The sequence below is a fragment of the Thalassophryne amazonica genome, chromosome 13 (genome assembly GCF_902500255.1).
Source record: "Thalassophryne amazonica chromosome 13, fThaAma1.1, whole genome shotgun sequence".
In the NCBI taxonomy this organism is placed as follows: domain Eukaryota; kingdom Metazoa; phylum Chordata; class Actinopteri; order Batrachoidiformes; family Batrachoididae; genus Thalassophryne; species Thalassophryne amazonica.
This window is the reverse complement of record NC_047115.1, coordinates 29,983,829-30,000,975: the sequence shown is the minus strand read 5'-3', so window position 1 is coordinate 30,000,975 and position 17,147 is coordinate 29,983,829. Positions and strand designations below refer to the sequence as shown.

The 17,147-nt window shown below is 39.9% G+C and overlaps 1 protein-coding gene and 1 long non-coding RNA gene across 2 annotated transcripts in view; one reads left to right on the top strand and one right to left on the bottom strand.

The window, feature by feature from the left end:
• Positions 1 to 4,647, top strand: part of LOC117523387 — a 17,349-nt gene extending 12,702 nt beyond the window's left edge. The window contains exon 3 of the long non-coding RNA XR_004564490.1: positions 4,635 to 4,647. This is a non-coding gene — a long non-coding RNA (uncharacterized LOC117523387). The remainder of the gene's footprint in view (positions 1 to 4,634) is intronic.
• ppp2r2d (protein phosphatase 2, regulatory subunit B, delta) overlaps positions 1 to 15,834 on the bottom strand; it is a 29,585-nt gene extending 13,751 nt beyond the window's left edge. The window contains exons 1-2 of the mRNA XM_034184879.1: positions 15,645 to 15,834; positions 15,367 to 15,441 (exon numbers count right to left, since the gene is read on the bottom strand). Coding sequence (XP_034040770.1) covers positions 15,367 to 15,441; positions 15,645 to 15,651 — 82 coding nt within the window. The 5' untranslated portion in view covers positions 15,652 to 15,834. The remainder of the gene's footprint in view (positions 1 to 15,366; positions 15,442 to 15,644) is intronic.
• Between the last annotated feature and the right edge of the window lie 1,313 nt (positions 15,835 to 17,147).

Genomic DNA, 17,147 nt, shown 5'->3' with positions numbered 1-17,147 from the left:
ATGGCCATATGTCGGCCTCAGGTAATAAAATCTGTACATGGTCACTGGATCCTTGATCTCTGGACATAAATAAAATAAATAAAATCTGTAGTTTTTGTCAAAAGCATTTCCTTTCAGGTATTAATGAAACAAATTTAACTCCATAGCCTCTGAGCTGCAGCCTCGCAAATGATCAAGATCAATGTAATTCATAAAGAACAGAGGACATCTCAATTGGGGGGGGGGGGGGGGGGGGGGTTGGTCAGTTGTAGCTTATTGTTTGTATTGCAATGTTTGGAAAAACCGTGTCATTTGATTTTAAAATAGCAATTCATTTTGAAGTTAGTAATTCCAACTGAAATCTATCTTTCCAACTTTACTCGGCAGAGAGCCGCACAGCGTTTGGAGCTGTGCAGTTAGTCCCACAAAATAGAGGCTATTATTATTATTATTTCCTTTACATGAAGGACAGTACTGCAATGTTCTATTTTCTGGTTTTCCGCAGTCTAGCATTAGGGGTCTCCAATTGGTTCAAAATGCTGCAGCCAGACCTTTGACACAAAGCAGAAAGTTCGACCACATTACACCCATTTTGGCATCCCTTCACTGGCTTCCTGTCCCAGTGAGATCAGATTTTAAAGGTTCTGCTACTAACCTATAAAATTATTCATGGACTGGCACATCCCTACCTAGCTGATGTAATTAAACCTTACGAACCGACACGGGCTTTACGTTCTCAGGGTGCAGGACTACTTTGTATCCCGAAGGTGAATAAGTAGTCTGCGGGTCACAGAGCTTTCTCTTATCGTGCCCATGTTCTGTGGAATGATCTCCCTGCATCAATAAAACAGTCAGATTCTGTGGAGATTTTCAAGTCCAGACTTAAGATGCACTTATTTTCCCTTTCATATGGCTAGCATACTGGTACAGTTTTGTTTTATGCTTTTTACTCTTTTAATTCATTTATTAGTAATTGGAGCAGGCCGCAGCCTCAAAATTCTGGGTCTTTTAGTAAAGTTTAGGGCTAGTGGCCGGCGATCACCTTAGTATTTCTGTTTTTCTTGTTGTTTAATGCTGGCAAATTATACAGTATTTTTTTGTCTTTCTGATGCCAGATTCTGTTTTTTTTCTCTGTTTAAGGTGCAGCTCCACCCAGAGATGGGAGTTGTATTCGTGTTGTGCTGTGTCCTGTGCACCAATAGCATTTCTTGTATATTTGTCCGTGAATTGTTCTGTAATTTATGTTTGTAGCATGGCCCAAGCAGAGGGTCACACCTTTGAGTCTGGTCTGCTTGAGGTTTCTTCCTCAGAGGGAGTTTTTCCTTACCACTGTTGCTCTGGGGGTTGGTAAGGTTAGACCTTACCTGTGTGAAGCGCTTTGAGGCAACTCTGTGATTTGGCGCTATATAAATGAAAATAAATTGAAATTGAAGTACTTGAGTTTACAAACTGGCGAAGGGGGTTCAGGTCATGCCTAGGGATGGGTATTAATATGATAGATGCCATTATTAATTCCACTTACTGAGCCTATTCCTTATCGATACCTCTTGTGAATTTTCTGTGTACTATAAGTAGGCTTTACAGGTTTTCTATGTCAACAACATTTTAAATTGGTCACTGGATCCTTGATCTCTGGACATAGAGATAAATAACATATGTAGTTTTTGTCAAAAGCATTTCCTTTCAGACATTTTGGCATGAAAGTCTCTCCGTACCTCTGAGCTGAGCTCAGCCAGCTGCTGCACATCAGTGCAGGACGCCTCATTTTGGGAGGAAAAAAAAAAGTTTTGATCGACTGCAGTTTATTTGTATTACAACCTTTGGAAAGAGGTGTCATTTGATTTAAACGGCGTTTCGCTTTGAATTTATTAATTCCGGCTGGACTCTATCGTTTTTTTTTTATTTATTTTTTTATGTTTATTCAATTTTCTCTTAATACAACAAATTCAACACAAAACAAAACACATATCTGCTCAGCAACACACCAACAACTGCACATATAGCCATATGCAAACAACAACATCATCGGTACCAAACAGCACAGCACTGGCCCATGGGATGTTGAGATGGCATCTCAAACCCATCAATACATAAAACATTAGACAACAGCGGGGGACAAAATAGAAGAGACATTTCCCTCAAAATAATCTAAAAGGGGTTTCCATATGAGATAAAATGTGTCAGTCTTGGCATGGCTCAAAGCTGTCATAAAAACAAGTGGAATATGCTCCAGAATTAACTTTTTCCACCCAGAAATAGTGGGAAGCCGTGGAGATATCCATTGAAGGAGAATATTTTTCCTGGCGCAATAAGTTAAAATATTATACAATTTACTGTTGTGTTTATTTTTGATGCATTTATTAGATAGATCAAGAAGAAGAGATAAAGGATCAAGTTCCAAATTAATTTTAATAATCTTTTGAATTTCAGTATTAATATCTTTCCAATATTTCAGGATTCTAGGGCACGACCAGAAACAGTGTGTGAGAGTTCCTTCTCGCAATGCACATTTTGGACATAGTGAAGAGGAGCTTGTTTTGAATTTGGACAGCCTGTTCGGGGCCATGTGTGATCTATGCAACACTTTTAACTGAAGAGCCTAACAAATAGTAATTTGTTTGGCTGCATTCCAAATAATGCCCAGTTTTCTTCGGTTATGTCAATCTCTAAATCTCTTCCCCATGTCTGAGCTACGACAGGAGCAACAGTCTGACAGTCTTTTAATGTTTTGTAGTACATGCTAAGTGACATCTTTTGATCCAAAGAACAGCCTTTCTACATCTGAAACCCTAGTGTCCCTCAAAAGAGAGGTGCCTTTTTTAATAAAGTCCCTTATTTGGAAGAATCTAAAAAGGTTGTTCCTCCTGATATTAAACTCCTCCATAACTTGTGTGAAGGACATAAGTGTTCCTTCTTTGAATAAACAACCAAGGGTAGAGATTCCCGCAGATTCCCAGTCCCTGAAACCCAGATCCATTACGCCAGGAGAAAAGTCTGGGTTATTAACAATAGGTGAAAACGATGATGTAATTTCAGCTCTCCCTTGAACATATCATACGGCTCTTCATGCCTGCACTGTATTTATAATAACTGGGTTATTGCAGTATTTAGTAACAGTTTTCATACTTCTTAAAAAGAGCAAGCTTTTAAGTGGGCATTCACACAGGGAGGCCTCCACATCTAACCAAATGGCTGAAGAGCTCCTACAGATCCACTCTTGTGCATACATTAGGAGAGAACTCAATTGATACTTTTTCAAATCTGGGAGATCCAAACCTCCACTGTGGGTAGGGAGCTGCAGAGTAGACATTTTAATGAGCGCCCTTCTTTTGTTCCATATAAATGAACTAAACCACCCTTTTATTTTTTGGATTAATTTGTGTGAAAATAAAACAGGGATCATTCTCATCGGATAGAGTAAGCGAGGGAGAATATTCATTTTAAGAAGGGAAATCCTACCAATCCATGATATAGGGAGGCAGTGCCACCTTTCCAAATCCAATTTGATTCTATCTAGTAGTGGGACGAAATTTTCTTTGAACATTTGGTCAAAATTAGGTGTAATAAAAATACCCAGATATGTGAATCCTGCAGGAGACCATTTGAAGGGAGATGTGGAAATGGGCTGTTGATTACCTAGAGGCATTGCCTCAGACTTTGAGAAATAAATTTTATAACCAGAAAATAAACTAAAATTGTTAATAATGGTTATGACCCTGTGGACTGATGTATATGGGTTAGACAGAAATAATAAAACATCGTCTGCATATAAAGAAATTTTGTGAACTGCATTTTTAACTAAAATGCCACACACTGCATGATCACATCTAACTGCTTCAGCCAAGGGTTCAATGGCGAGGGTAAACAGAAGGGGCGAAAGGGGACAGCCTTGTCTGTTGCCCCTTCCCACCAAAAATTTTTTGGATCTGAGTCTGTAATAACTGCTGCTCTGGGATCCTGATACAAAACGTCAATCCATTTGATAAATTTAGGACCTAGCCCAAACTTCTGCAGAGAATAAAATAAATATGACCACTCAACACGGTTGAACGCCTTCTCCGTGTCCACGGAAACTACCATGCCGTCAACTGCACGTCGCTGACACAATTGGACTACATTAAGAAGACGCCTAACATTATTACCCGAGTTGCGACCCTTTATAAAACCGGTTTGATCATTCTTTATTAACTGAGGTAAGACACCTTCGAGACGTACCGAGAGAATTTTAGACAATATTTTAAGATCTACATTAAGTAATGAAATAGGCCTATAAGAGCCACAATTTTCAGGAGCTTTGTCCTTTTGGAGAATTAAGGATATATTTGCTTCCCTAAGAGAAGGGGGGAGGACACCTGCCCCAAACGAGTCATTGAGCATTTCCATATATGGTTTGGTTAATAAATCCTTGAATTCTTTATAAAATTCAGATGTTAATCCATCTGTACCCGGTGCCTTCCCACTCCGAAGGGACTTAATAGCTCTGTGTATCTCCAACTCTGAAATATCTGCATTTAGTATTGTTTTTTTGTCTTTTGAAACAGTGGGAAGATTAATTTTAGAAAAGAAAGCTTCCATCTTAGATTGGGAATTTTTGCATTGCTCAGACTTATATAAGTTGCTATAAAATTCAGAAAATGTTGCATTAATGACCCCAGGGTCAGTGGAGTAGGAGCCATTCCTATCAGTGATGGAGGCTATTGTTTGGGAAGCAATTCGGGATTTAGTAAGGTACGCAAGGTATCTTCCTGGTTTATCTCCATGTTCAAATAATTTGTTTGGCAAATTTTATTTTATCTGTTGCATTTTGGGTTAATAAAGTATTGAGTGAACATCGAATGGCATTAAGTTCCTTCAATTTAGACGGTGTGGGTCTTTTAATATACTCTTTTTCCCCAAAACTAAGTCTTCTTTCTAAAATGTTTTGCTGCTCTGTGATTTTATGCTTCTTACTGGCCGTGTAAGACAGAATCAGTCCTCTACTGTAGGCTTTAATAGTCTCCCAGAGAAGAGAAGGACTACTAGCCGTGGGTGAATTAATAGAAAGTGCTTAAATTCTGTTGAAAAATATTCCACGAACTTAGAATCTTTCAAAATAGTAGGATTCATTTTCCAGTAGTTAGAAGTTTTGTCTGCATTTTTGGGGGCAAAATTCAGATAAACAGCTGCATGATCAGATATAACTATATGTCCAATTGTGCAAGAAATCACTTGCTTTAAGACAGTTTTAGGAAGAAAGAGGTAATCAATACATGTGTGGCATTTATGTGGGTTAGAATAAAAGGTGTACTCCTTTCCAGCAGGGTGGAGTCTCCTCCACACATCCACAAAACCTACTTCTTCCTTAAGGTTTGATACTTGTTTTGGGATAGAGGGAGAGCCAACGGGGAGCCGGTCAGTCAACGGATTCATAAGACAGTTAAAATCACTAGCAATAATGGTGTTCTCAATTGGAAAACCTGAAAGTTTTGTGACGATTTCAGTCAGATATGTAATAGGGTGGCCAGGTGGGAGATAAACATTAAGTATAGCAAATTCTTCACCATGTATAACTGCTTTAATTAGTACATATCTTCCATTGGAATCTTTATGGCATTCTAAGAGCTTAAAGGGCAGAGAATTTCTAATAAGGATCGCAACCCCTCGACTATTACTTGTAAACGAAGAAAAGAAAACCTGATCAAAACCACACATTTGCAGCTTTAAATGCTCTGTGTCATTTAAGTGCGTTTCTTGTAATAACGCTATGTCAACCCTTTCCTTCTTTAAAGATAGAAGACCTTTCTTTTAATTGGTGAATGACTCCCCTTAATATTCCAAGTACAGAGTTTAAAGGTGTTTACAGCCATGACCATATATTCATATACTTATGCTCCAGTGTCGATGATGAGTCTGAATAACAGTGTGCTGAGCTAAAACCATAACAAAAACACGTTTGCAGGAAACAGCACTGCATAACTAAATGAACATGAACAAAAACAAAAACTTTAGCTTTCCAGAAGCATTCCTCCGTCCACTCGGAGATCAGCTTTTCCCAACTAACATTCTGTTCATCGCGCACCACTATACAGGATGAGCAAATAGAGAGAGCTAATTATATATAATAAGTATACTCACGTCTTTTTAGTCCAAAACAGTAGCTAAAAATATAAAAAGAAAAGAAGAAGAAAAAAAAAAACCTATGTCCATGGTATACAATCCAACTCAAATCAATTTGTCCCATTGAAGCAAATCTCGGGGTCTTCATTTCAGACTGTCCACAAACGCTGATGCCTTTTCCGGAGAGTCAAAAACTGTAATTGAACCTTCATGAGTGACTCTTAGTCTCGCAGGATAGAGAAGAGAGTATTGGATTCCCGCATCACGCAGCCTCCGCTTCACAGCATCAAATCTCCTCCGTTTCCGCGTTGTGTCAGCCGAGAAATCTTGGAAGAACATGATCCTGGAGCCTTTATACGTCTTGTTGGTGGTGCCGCTCCTCCGTGATGCCTCCAGCACTCATTGTTTGTCTCTGAAGTTATGCGCCCGCCTTTAGCCTCGATTTGCAGGAACTCTGGCAGCCATTTCTCAAAGAAGTGCACAGCGTGTGATCCTTCTGAAGATTCAGGCAGCCCGATCACAAGAACATTTTTCCTCCTGCCTCTATCCTCAAAATTGTCAATGCACTGTGTTATGGAGAGGACCTTGTTCTCCAGAGTTTGGATGCGATCCGTGGCTTGCTCCAGCTCGTCTTCCTGGGCTGCGATTCTGTCCTCCGCTTCAGTAGTGCGTTTACTCAGCTCCTTGATTTCCCCGGATTGGGTCTTAAACATTTCAGACAGCGCGTCTATTTTTTTGGGTGACGACAGCTGTTGTTAGTAACTTCTTCAATAACTTGACAAAGGGCAGGGTCAAGCGTGCCGACCGAGCCAGGCTCAGCTGGTGGCTCTGAAGTTGACTCTGTGTTAGTATCCATGCTAACGCTAGCCACCGTGGTAGCAGCTGTCTCGGCTTCAGTTGTTTTCACATTTTTCTTGGCACTTTTAGGCGGCATCGTGCTGGGTCGATTCAAAAAATATCCCTCAATACTCATAGTATCAAGGAAAATCAGAGAGCACCGGGGGGAGCGTCAGGTTATGCTCAAATAAAAGAAATGTGGTGCGCAGTGAAGCGATACTGACCACTCCTTATGCCGCCATCTTGGAAATTCGGACTCTTATTTTAACTTGACTCGGCAGAGAGCCACGCAGCTTTTGGAGCTGTGTGAACAGAACGGAGGACGATTTTCGTTTCTTTCTCCCAACAAGACAGGAGTCCCAGTTAGTGACTTTAATCCACACAAAAGTGACTCACGATTGACATATTCAGGGATGAATGTGGTGAAAACCAAAAAAAGCTGAAACCCAAAATTACTTCCCAACACCACCCACATGAAAATGTTTGAATTCTCAAAAGCTCTGAATTGCAATCTGGGACTATTCCAAACTGCAGTTGAGTGAAGCATCCATTTTGGGGAGAAAAAAAAAAAAAAAAAAAAAAAAAACTTTCCTTATGGCCCAGTCACACGACGATTCCTGAACGAAGGGAAAAAGTAAAAAACGTCACAATTCGTTGAGAAAAGGTGGACGAAGGAGCTTTTATCACCGAACAGTCTGCGAAGCAAGAACGCAAAAGGGATGAAAGAGGAAATTAACAAAACCGAAGCTCACGATCTCGACGAAACGCACCTGGAGCAGTGTGTGTCTGCGTCTCTGCGTTCCAGGACTCGGCGCTGGGACGGAGCTCATAGCACCTGAGTCCTGGAGAAACTGCAAACAGAATCTGTGGAGATCTGTGTGCACGTCAATGGACCACCTGCTCTGGTTCTTCATCCAGAACAACAGAGGGATCATGTCCATCATTATCAGAATCCACACTGTTGACGCGCTGCGCACTCCGTCTTCCTCCAATTAAAAAAAAAAAGAAAAAAGTGTGCCGTGGTTACTGCTGTATCACAGTATTATGTTCTAAGCCATATATATTTATTTATAACAGAAAACTGTCAAAAGGGAGAGTAAATATAAGTGTAAAGATGTTTGAATATATCAGATATTTTGATTCATCTACCTGTTGCCACATGTACAGAAGGACTGGATTATCATTCCTACACTCAGATTGTTATATTTAATAATAATAATAATAATAAGCGCACGCAGGAGCTCCTGCTAATGCTGCATTCAAGTACCGTCGGAAATTACACAACTTTTGTTGTTTCAAATTCAACAGTTGCTTGTGGCAAAATAATTAATTATGTCCACACAAAAGATTAATTTGGGCCTATGTAAGGTGCCTGAGCCCACTGAAGCTGCCCCCCCACACAGATCAAAAAAAATCCAAGCAAGCAGGCTGAGTTTGCCTTGTAATTTCCGATGTACATGAACGCAGCAGCAGCCTCAGCCCTCACAAACCGGCTTCTGCACTGTGTGAAAACGTTCAGCTGCTCCAACAAAGTCAAATTAAACAATAATGTTACAAAAACTACACAAATGCTTAAAAAAAAAGTCAAGAACGACAGCAAAACGAGACAGACGAATTGAGGTTTTCATTGCCTTCGTTCAAAATTTTCAACAGTTTAAAAATCCTGATGAAGCGCCCGCTGCAGGAACGAGGCTGCGCGAAGGTTAAACGATGCCAACGACAGTCAACGAAGGTCCAGATTTCTTGTTTTGTCAGGTCTTCGTCACCCTTCATTAAGTGCCATGTGACTGGGCCATTAAATTCAAATTAATTCCAGTAGTATTCTGCTCTTACTAGGATGTAGTAGTTTGAGACTGGCAGATAGTTCTGGAGGAAATCACTGAAGAAATTAACAAATTGAAAATATGGTTTGACCGAAACAAGTTGTCATTAAACAGGGATGAAGTGGGGGTGTAAGAGTCACTCGGTGTTCACAAGAAACAGTTATTTCTATATTTATGTTCATTGTTAATTGGTTTTATCTTTTCTGTTGTGTTTTGCTTCAGTTTCTTTGTCTCTTTTTCTAAAATTCTATTGTAGCATTATAAATTCTGAGCTATTATTACTATTGTTGTTTATTAATATATAAAGAAAAATAAATAAAAAAATACAATTTGACTCTTTTACGACAACAAACGCTGAGCCATTAATAATTATACAGAAAAATACACACAAACGTGCTGAGATGCGAACAGCTTAATGCTAACTTTATCATTGAAAACACCATAGACATGCCAATGTGTTAGCATCGGTCCCATTTTAAGTTAGAAAATACATCAAGTGTTTCAGTAGACCATAACAGGTTGGTTTAACATAAAAAAGTAATTACTCACAGACATATATATGGTCTTCAGGGTTTTAGCGGGAAAAATTAAGATAAAGCGAAATAAAACAATGAATTAAAGCAGCACATGCGAAGCAGTGCTTTGATCTGTGAATCACTGCTTCGATTGGTTTAAGGTTCAAAGCAAAGCGGTGCAGCAGAAACAGTTGATTACAGATCCACTGCAGGGTCTGTAATCAATGTAGAGAAATGATCATTTTCCTGACAAACACCCCCCAAAACAACGGCCAGTCTGAAGGACCGAAAAGGAAATCGTTAAGCAAAAAGGTTATTGATGTTGGTGGATCGAGCCATTTCTTAATGATACCCGAAAGGAACTGGTTCCCGATACCCATCCTGACTCACGCCAGAGAACGACTGTGTGCGCTGCCCCACACAAAGTTAATAAGGAACAAATTAAAAAATCCAGTGTGGAATGAAAGACAATTCTCATTTCTTGCCCGCAACAAGACAAGTGTCCCAGTTAGTGACTAATAAATCAGCACAAAGGTGACTCATGATGGACATCTTTAAATGGCTTTGAGGGGGGTTAATGAAGATAGAAGCAGCTTCACTGCTTGTGCTGTGACCCGCTGCTTTGCAGTGTTTCAGACACAGCGGGTCCACAATCAACGTAGATAAATGATCATTTTCCTAATACACACCCTCAAAAACAATGGCCGCTCCGGCATATTGTGAACTTATAACCGATAAGGGAATCGATAGGCAAAAAGGCTATTGATGTCGGTGGAGCAAATCATTTCTTATAGATACTTAACAGGAACCACTTTCTGATACCCATCCCTAGAGGTTCTTAATCTCAATGGGATTTTTTTTCTTGGTTAAAGAAAAATAAATAAGAAATGGCTAACTTAGCTTTTCTTACCCTCCACCTCAGTTACCAAGAAAGACAACAGGCTAAGCTTGGTTCTGGTGTTTCTATTAACACATATTTCTGTGGACTGGATGATGGTTTTCATGACAGAGGGCTTATGTGCAGGTATTAAAAATTATGAGAGGTTCATCGCCTCTGTGGCTTTGATAGTTTAGTTTTACCTTACAAATTAGATCAAATTTATTCAAAATCACAGTGAAAATCAGGTCTGGATTCTGAAGGTCTTCTCTCTCATAGGCGATCCATTCTTTTAGAATCCCGAACAAAGCACTGAAACAGTTTTTAGAAAACAATATGTGCATGACAAAAGGTGGACCTTATTTTGCTAATCCCTCCCTTATTGGTCCCCGGTGGGCATAGAGGGAGGTCCAGACCCCTGTGATAATGGGATATATTGTAATATATATTGTAACTTGAATCTCTTTGTTCCAAGTGGTAAAACTGATTGAAATCAGTTCCACATGAACGTTTAAGCAGATAAGGTCGGGCTCTACATAGTTTCTTAAAACTCGATATGATACTCATCATTGGATGTCCAATACATATCATAATATCAATTCCGGCGCCCCGTCCAAGGTCTACCGTGCTTCTCACCCAATGACACAGACTCCAGCCCCCTCATGACCCTCAATTGGAGTAAGCGGTTTTCAAAAATGGATGGATATCTATGGGTGTTCCATTTCAGTTCTGCTGTCCATCATTGAAAAACCATAACGTGCTTCCAATTAAAGCATCACAAAGCTTCATACTGCGCCCTCACGTCCATGACATTTCTGCCTTTCACATGGAAATTAGTATAAGAATGAGTATTCATGGCAACTAGTGATGCACGATACTGGATTTTTGTTGATATTCAATATGCCCATATTTTCAAACTCATTTTGGAAGATACAGATATATAGACATTGGGGGATTTTCTTTAATTTAGCTGAAAAGCGCCAAGTCCCTCCTTTACTGAACTGACCTATTACACTTACACAAAATATGACAAACAACATTTAAAATGACACATTAGCGATTCCAGCTTCAAAAAGCACTCATGAAAAACAAGTATATAAACTTGTATGAGCTATAAACTGATGCTAGTACCACATTTCAATGTTTCGTAAAATAGTAAAATTAAGAACCCTATATCATTTCCTCTGAGTCACAAACAGACCTATAAGAACCCAGTAACAGTCAGCTCTCTACTGCATGAAATGTATCACATTTTTTAAGTAGGCTATTATGTTTTTTGAAATAAAACTGTAAATCTTCTGGTAGTTGAACAGGTTTGCATGATGCTTCTCTGATATAATCCTGACAGAACAGTTGATGTTGAGGACAAAACTTCATTATTCACGTCAGTTCTGTGAGCAACACTAACACGGCTTTCATCACAATACAGAACTGCTTTGGGTTCTAGATGGCAACCATACAGGCAGACAACAAGTCCATCACCACCTCCTGAAAGTTACAGTCTATCAGGTGAAACAGTGGTATGTTCTTGGCATTTTCCAGCCACTGTGGTCCTCAACACAGACACCTGTATGCTGGGCCATGTCCAGAGAAATGCACCACATGATTAAAATGGCATAACCGGCATTCCCTTACAATGCAAGTGCTGCTCCTCATTATTTGCATAAAAAAATAAAGAAGAAAAACACAAAAGAAACCCCACATACTTCAGTCAACTAAAAATCCAGCTTTGTGTGGTGTTTTCGGTTATCCACAAAAGGCACTATAACAGTCAGCCATGCACTGGACAAAGTATTGTGAGAACCTGGCAACAGTTGAACATTTATGTGCAGAACTAAGTTGTAAAGGGATAAACTGTTGTGGAGTTACACATGTCGGAGAGTGAGAGAAGCTGGAGTCATACACACAGACTGCGTTAGCATTGGACCTGTTGAGCTTGGTGTGAGGCCTAAACAGTAGCTCTTTTGAGTTACAAGAGCTTGGAAGAGTAAGCCCCTTCGGCATCTCCCTTGTTTTCACTCAGGGTCGCCACAGCAGATCCGAGGTGGACCTGCATACTGATTTTTCACCGGATGCCCTTCCTGATGCAACTTCATATCGGAAATTGATCAGGGGTGGGTTTGAACCAGGAACCTTCCGCACTGGAAGCAAGTACACTTAACCACTTGGCCACCACCCCTGCCTAGTTAAAAGGCTTGAAATAAACATGTAAATTGATCAATATCTCAGACTGGTGTTGGATGAAGTCCAGGGCATTTCAATATTAAATTTAATACTTTGCCATCTTCAGCTAAGGGAGGCTGACAGACAATTTTTTTTTTAAATAAACGGCACATGTCAGTTTCTCCTATGCATAAATTAACAATGCTACTTTTTTCCCTTTTTAACAAGGCAGCATCCTGTGGGCGCACACACAAACACACATGCGCGCAGTCACAAGCCTCAAGCTTACAGTAGCCTGTTAACATTGGGTGACTTTTAAAAGATGCCATTTCAAGACATCAAATATTAAATCCACCATGAATAGCTGCTTTAAGATGCTTAGGTCATCCTCCACAGTTTGACATGAAAATCAAAACACCTCCTCAGGAAACTCCATATAGACATTCCCCATAATGAATTCCCCCGGCAAGTCACAACAATCTATTGGCCATGTGTATTAAAATAACAAGATGCTGACACTGGAACTGCCTTTAAAGGGAAAGTCACACATGCTGCAGCCACTGATCTGTGGTGTGGACAACACTGGACAATTTTATCTGCACACGATTGTATCAGCGTAGATTTTCATATCTAGAGATATGATCGATTTGTGCTTTTATCAGGCAACACCGCTATTTCCCCCCAGTATTATTGTGCATCCCTAAACAAAAAAACTGATCAGTAATGGTTCTACTTGCACAAAAACAATCCTGTGTGCACCACAAAAGAAAAGTGCAGGGCTGCAGTCCCTGTTACATGCAACAAACTAAGCACAGATGTATTTAGCACTATTTACAAAACAAGCATAAATACATTTTTACCTCATTAAACATGCACAAAGTTTAGGGGCAGAAATTATTATTTTTTTTTCTTTCATTAATGAGAAGGCTGCAATAAGTGATGAAATCACTACACACTGCCTCATACTTAAAAGACATGTTTTTATGTTCTGAAAACTTAGGAATACATATGAAACTGAGTGGAAACACTGGAAATCAAGGGGGCAATATTTAATAATAATGATAATATAATCCATCCACATTCTAACCCGCTTACTCCAATTAAGGGTCAATTAAATTGGAGCCTATCCCAGCAGTCATAGGGTGTGAGGCAGGACACCAGTCTGTAGCAAGGCCATGACAACAACAACTTCTGGAGTCGGTTCCTTGGAACCGACTGCAGATGTAGAGACGCTGCCCTGGTCAAGGGCAGAGAAAAGAGCAGATCCTAAATAAGCATGTTTTTTGATTGTTGGAGGAAACTCACACAGACAGAGGGAGAACATGCAAACTCTACACAAAAAGGCTGGGAAGCGATTCCACAACCTTGCTGCTGTGAGGCATTAGTCCTAACCACTAATCAACCAGAGCCAAAGCTGAAAACAACACAGCATTAGACTAAAGGACATGAAGACACTTAACAGTTGAGGAATGTTTCGATGAGTTGGACGGACATTTTTGTTAAACACCTGTGCTAACATAAAAGATGTATGAAAGTGTGTGGACACTGGAAAGTGATCACTGCACTGTTTAAAGCACAAGAATACATTACATACATAAATGAAGCCTAAATAAGCCCAAGGCTCCCTTATAACATTTATCATAGAAGAAATGCTCATTTAAAGTTTGGTCGATTTCTCAATTCTTCAAATCACAGTTCAAGCCAAACTGTTCCAGCTGGACTTAACCCCAAACTAGGGATGGGACCGATCCGATCTTGGATCGGGTTCCGATTCCAACGTAATTCACTTATCGAAAAATACCGATCCAACCCAGGACATTTTCTGATACTGGAGAAGAGCCACTGTGAATCCTCTCAACTGCTGTTGTTTGCTCTCTCTCTGCTTGTTTACTACTGAGCGGGAGGAGGAGGAGAGAGGGAGGCTTTTGAAGCCAGGCTGTTTGAGAGAACTCTCTTCCGCAGTGTTCAGCTGCGGTTAGCGGCTCACGGGTTCAAATTGTCTGTTCCTCAAGCACGGATTTTCTGAAAAATGAACTGAATTGTTGCTGAAAATGTGTGCTACAAAGTTAGTCGCTTCACTGTCCCAAGGCTGTAAAACGCCAGCTCAGAGTGCAGCTGAGGAAGACAGCGGACAGAGATTCTGTCCCGCTGAAAAGGAAAAAGTCTCCATTAAAATCCTGCGTGTGAGCATTGGCGATGATACATTTATTTTACAGTTGAAAGGCTTTTGCGTTTCCCAAAAGTATGAAGTTTGCACAGCACGAACAGTGAGGAAGAAAAAGATAGAGACAGAGGGAGAGAGAAAGCAAGCGAGCAAGAGAGAGAAAGAGTGACAGAGACAGACACAGAGAGAGGGAGAGAGACAGAGGCAAGGAGATAGTGCTGTCTTTTCTCTTTAAGTCTATAAAAATAAGGCTATAAAAATCTATAAAAAATAAAAATACTTAATTCTTTCACCAAAACATCAAATCTAGCCTTTCATCTTAGATACACCTGGCAAATTGTTGCTCAACATTCAGGTCTCATTTTTAAGAAAATCCTCATATAAAAATCAACAATAGTAATAATAATAATAATAAAGCAAACAGAGCTCTGGTATCAGATCGGAAAAGTATCGATATTGTCAGCTATCAGAATTCAGGTATCGGGACTGGAAGTGAAAAATTGTGGATCGGTGCATCCCTACCCCAAACCCTACTGCTGTGTTTCAGTGCAGACTGAAACAACTCTTTCCTTTTATAAAGTTGCATGCATAATATCCCATGTGTACCCATTTAAGCAGCAAATGAATGAAAACAGGCATGATGTCACCAAACAATTTATGGACGCAGCACATTGACGTCACAGGCACGGTCGCTCCCCTTCCATTAGCCTAGCCACCACCTAGCCAGACAACATTTTTGCATTTATTTAAACACTTACACCATAAACCCGCAAACGTGCTTCCACAAATGACCTCAGACGCGCTGCACCCAGACCGGTACAGCAGCCTAGCTAACGTGTATCGCGTGAGAATCCCACAGAGCAGTTTAGCACAGTGTTAGCATAGCTTACCGAGCTAACGTTAGCCACATACCTTCCGCAACATCTTCATCTATCGCCCCCTTCACTTGGGAGAAACACCACTGGAAATCATTTCCTCCTGCAACACCTGTAAAACAAACAAAAAACATTTAAAAAAAGGGTAGTCGCCATGTTAGTTTATAACAACTAAGCGGTGAAAAAATGAGACAGTATCACACTTTGACAACTTAGCTTCGGCTAAGCTAAGGTGCAGAGTCAGGCCGTCACACAGCAAAGTGAGCTGGATCCTCTGCTCCAAAAAATAAGACAAAATTATGAACGGGAACTTACCCGCCATTGCTTCATTGAGCAGCTCTTGCAGCGCACGGATTCCGAGACCTGATCAAGCAGCGCGGGGTGCTGGTGGAAACGGCGAACATCCACAGTCAGTGTGAAGACTATCGGCTAAACACAATCTGTCACGGAAATTATCCGGGAATCTTTTTTTTTTTTTTTTTTTCTTCCCTCGTTCAAAATGGCGCACGCGACATGGAGAAATGACGTCATGCACGCATGCTACACATCTTGGCTGCTGCATCCATCCGGAGCATCAGGTTTTTAAAATGTGCCTTTTTTTTTTTTACTCTGACTTTTATCCACATTAAGCGTTACTTCATCACATATTACTTGTAGTGTGTATGCGTGTGGTTTTAACGCATATTCAGCTATCACTTGATGGATCCAGAAAGTACATTTACACTACAAATTGTGCCTGAAAATGACTGAATTAGTCATCAACAGCAGAATTACATTTTCCCCCTCCGATAGCCATGATTTCTGTCTATGTCGAAATATTTCTTAAAGAATATACGCAGTGTTTTTGCATGTGTTAACACATTTCCATAATGTTTTATTCATTCAAACTTTATTTTATGTTTGTTAAGTGATTATTAAATATTACATGAAATGTGCTTTACTCAGAAACATGATGGACCTGTTTTAAGTGGTGAGTCGGTGACATCTAGCGGTCGAAATGTAGAACTGCAGTCCTCCTCCTTAAATTGACTTTTTCTTGCCTAAAACTTTTAACAATTTGTCTTACAACCCCTGGCAAAAATTAAGGAATCACCGGCCTCGGAGGATGTTCATTCAATTGTTTATTTTTGTAGAAAAAAAGCAGATCACAGACATGACACAAAACTAAATTCATTTTAAATGGCAGCTTTCAGGCTTTAAGAAACACTATAAGAAATCAGGAAAAAAAATTGTGGCAGTCAGTAACGGTTACTTTTTTAGACCAAGCAGAGGGAAAAAAATATGGAATCACTCAATTCTGAGGAAAAAATTATGGAATCATGAAAAACAAAAGAACGCTCCAACACATCACTAGTATTTTGTTGCACCACCTCTGGCTTTTATAACAGCTTGCAGTCTCTGAGGCATGGACTTAATGAGTGACAAACAGTACTCTTCATCAATCTGGCTCCAACTTTCTCTGATTGCTGTTGCCAGATCAGCTTTGCAGGTTGGAGCCTTGTCATGGACCATTTTCTTCAACTTCCACCAAAGATTTTCAATTGGATTAAGATCCGGACTATTTGCAGGCCATGACATTGACCCTATGTGTCTTTTTGCAAGGAATGTTTTCACAGTTTTTGCTCTATGGCAAGATGCATTATCATCTTGAAAAATGATTTCATCATCCCAAAACATCCTTTCAATTGATGGGATAAGAAAAGTGTCCAAAATATCAACATAAACTTGTGCATTTATTGATGATGTAATGACAGCCATCTCCCCAGTGCCTTTACCTGACATGCAGCCCCATATCATCAATGACTGTGGAAATTTACA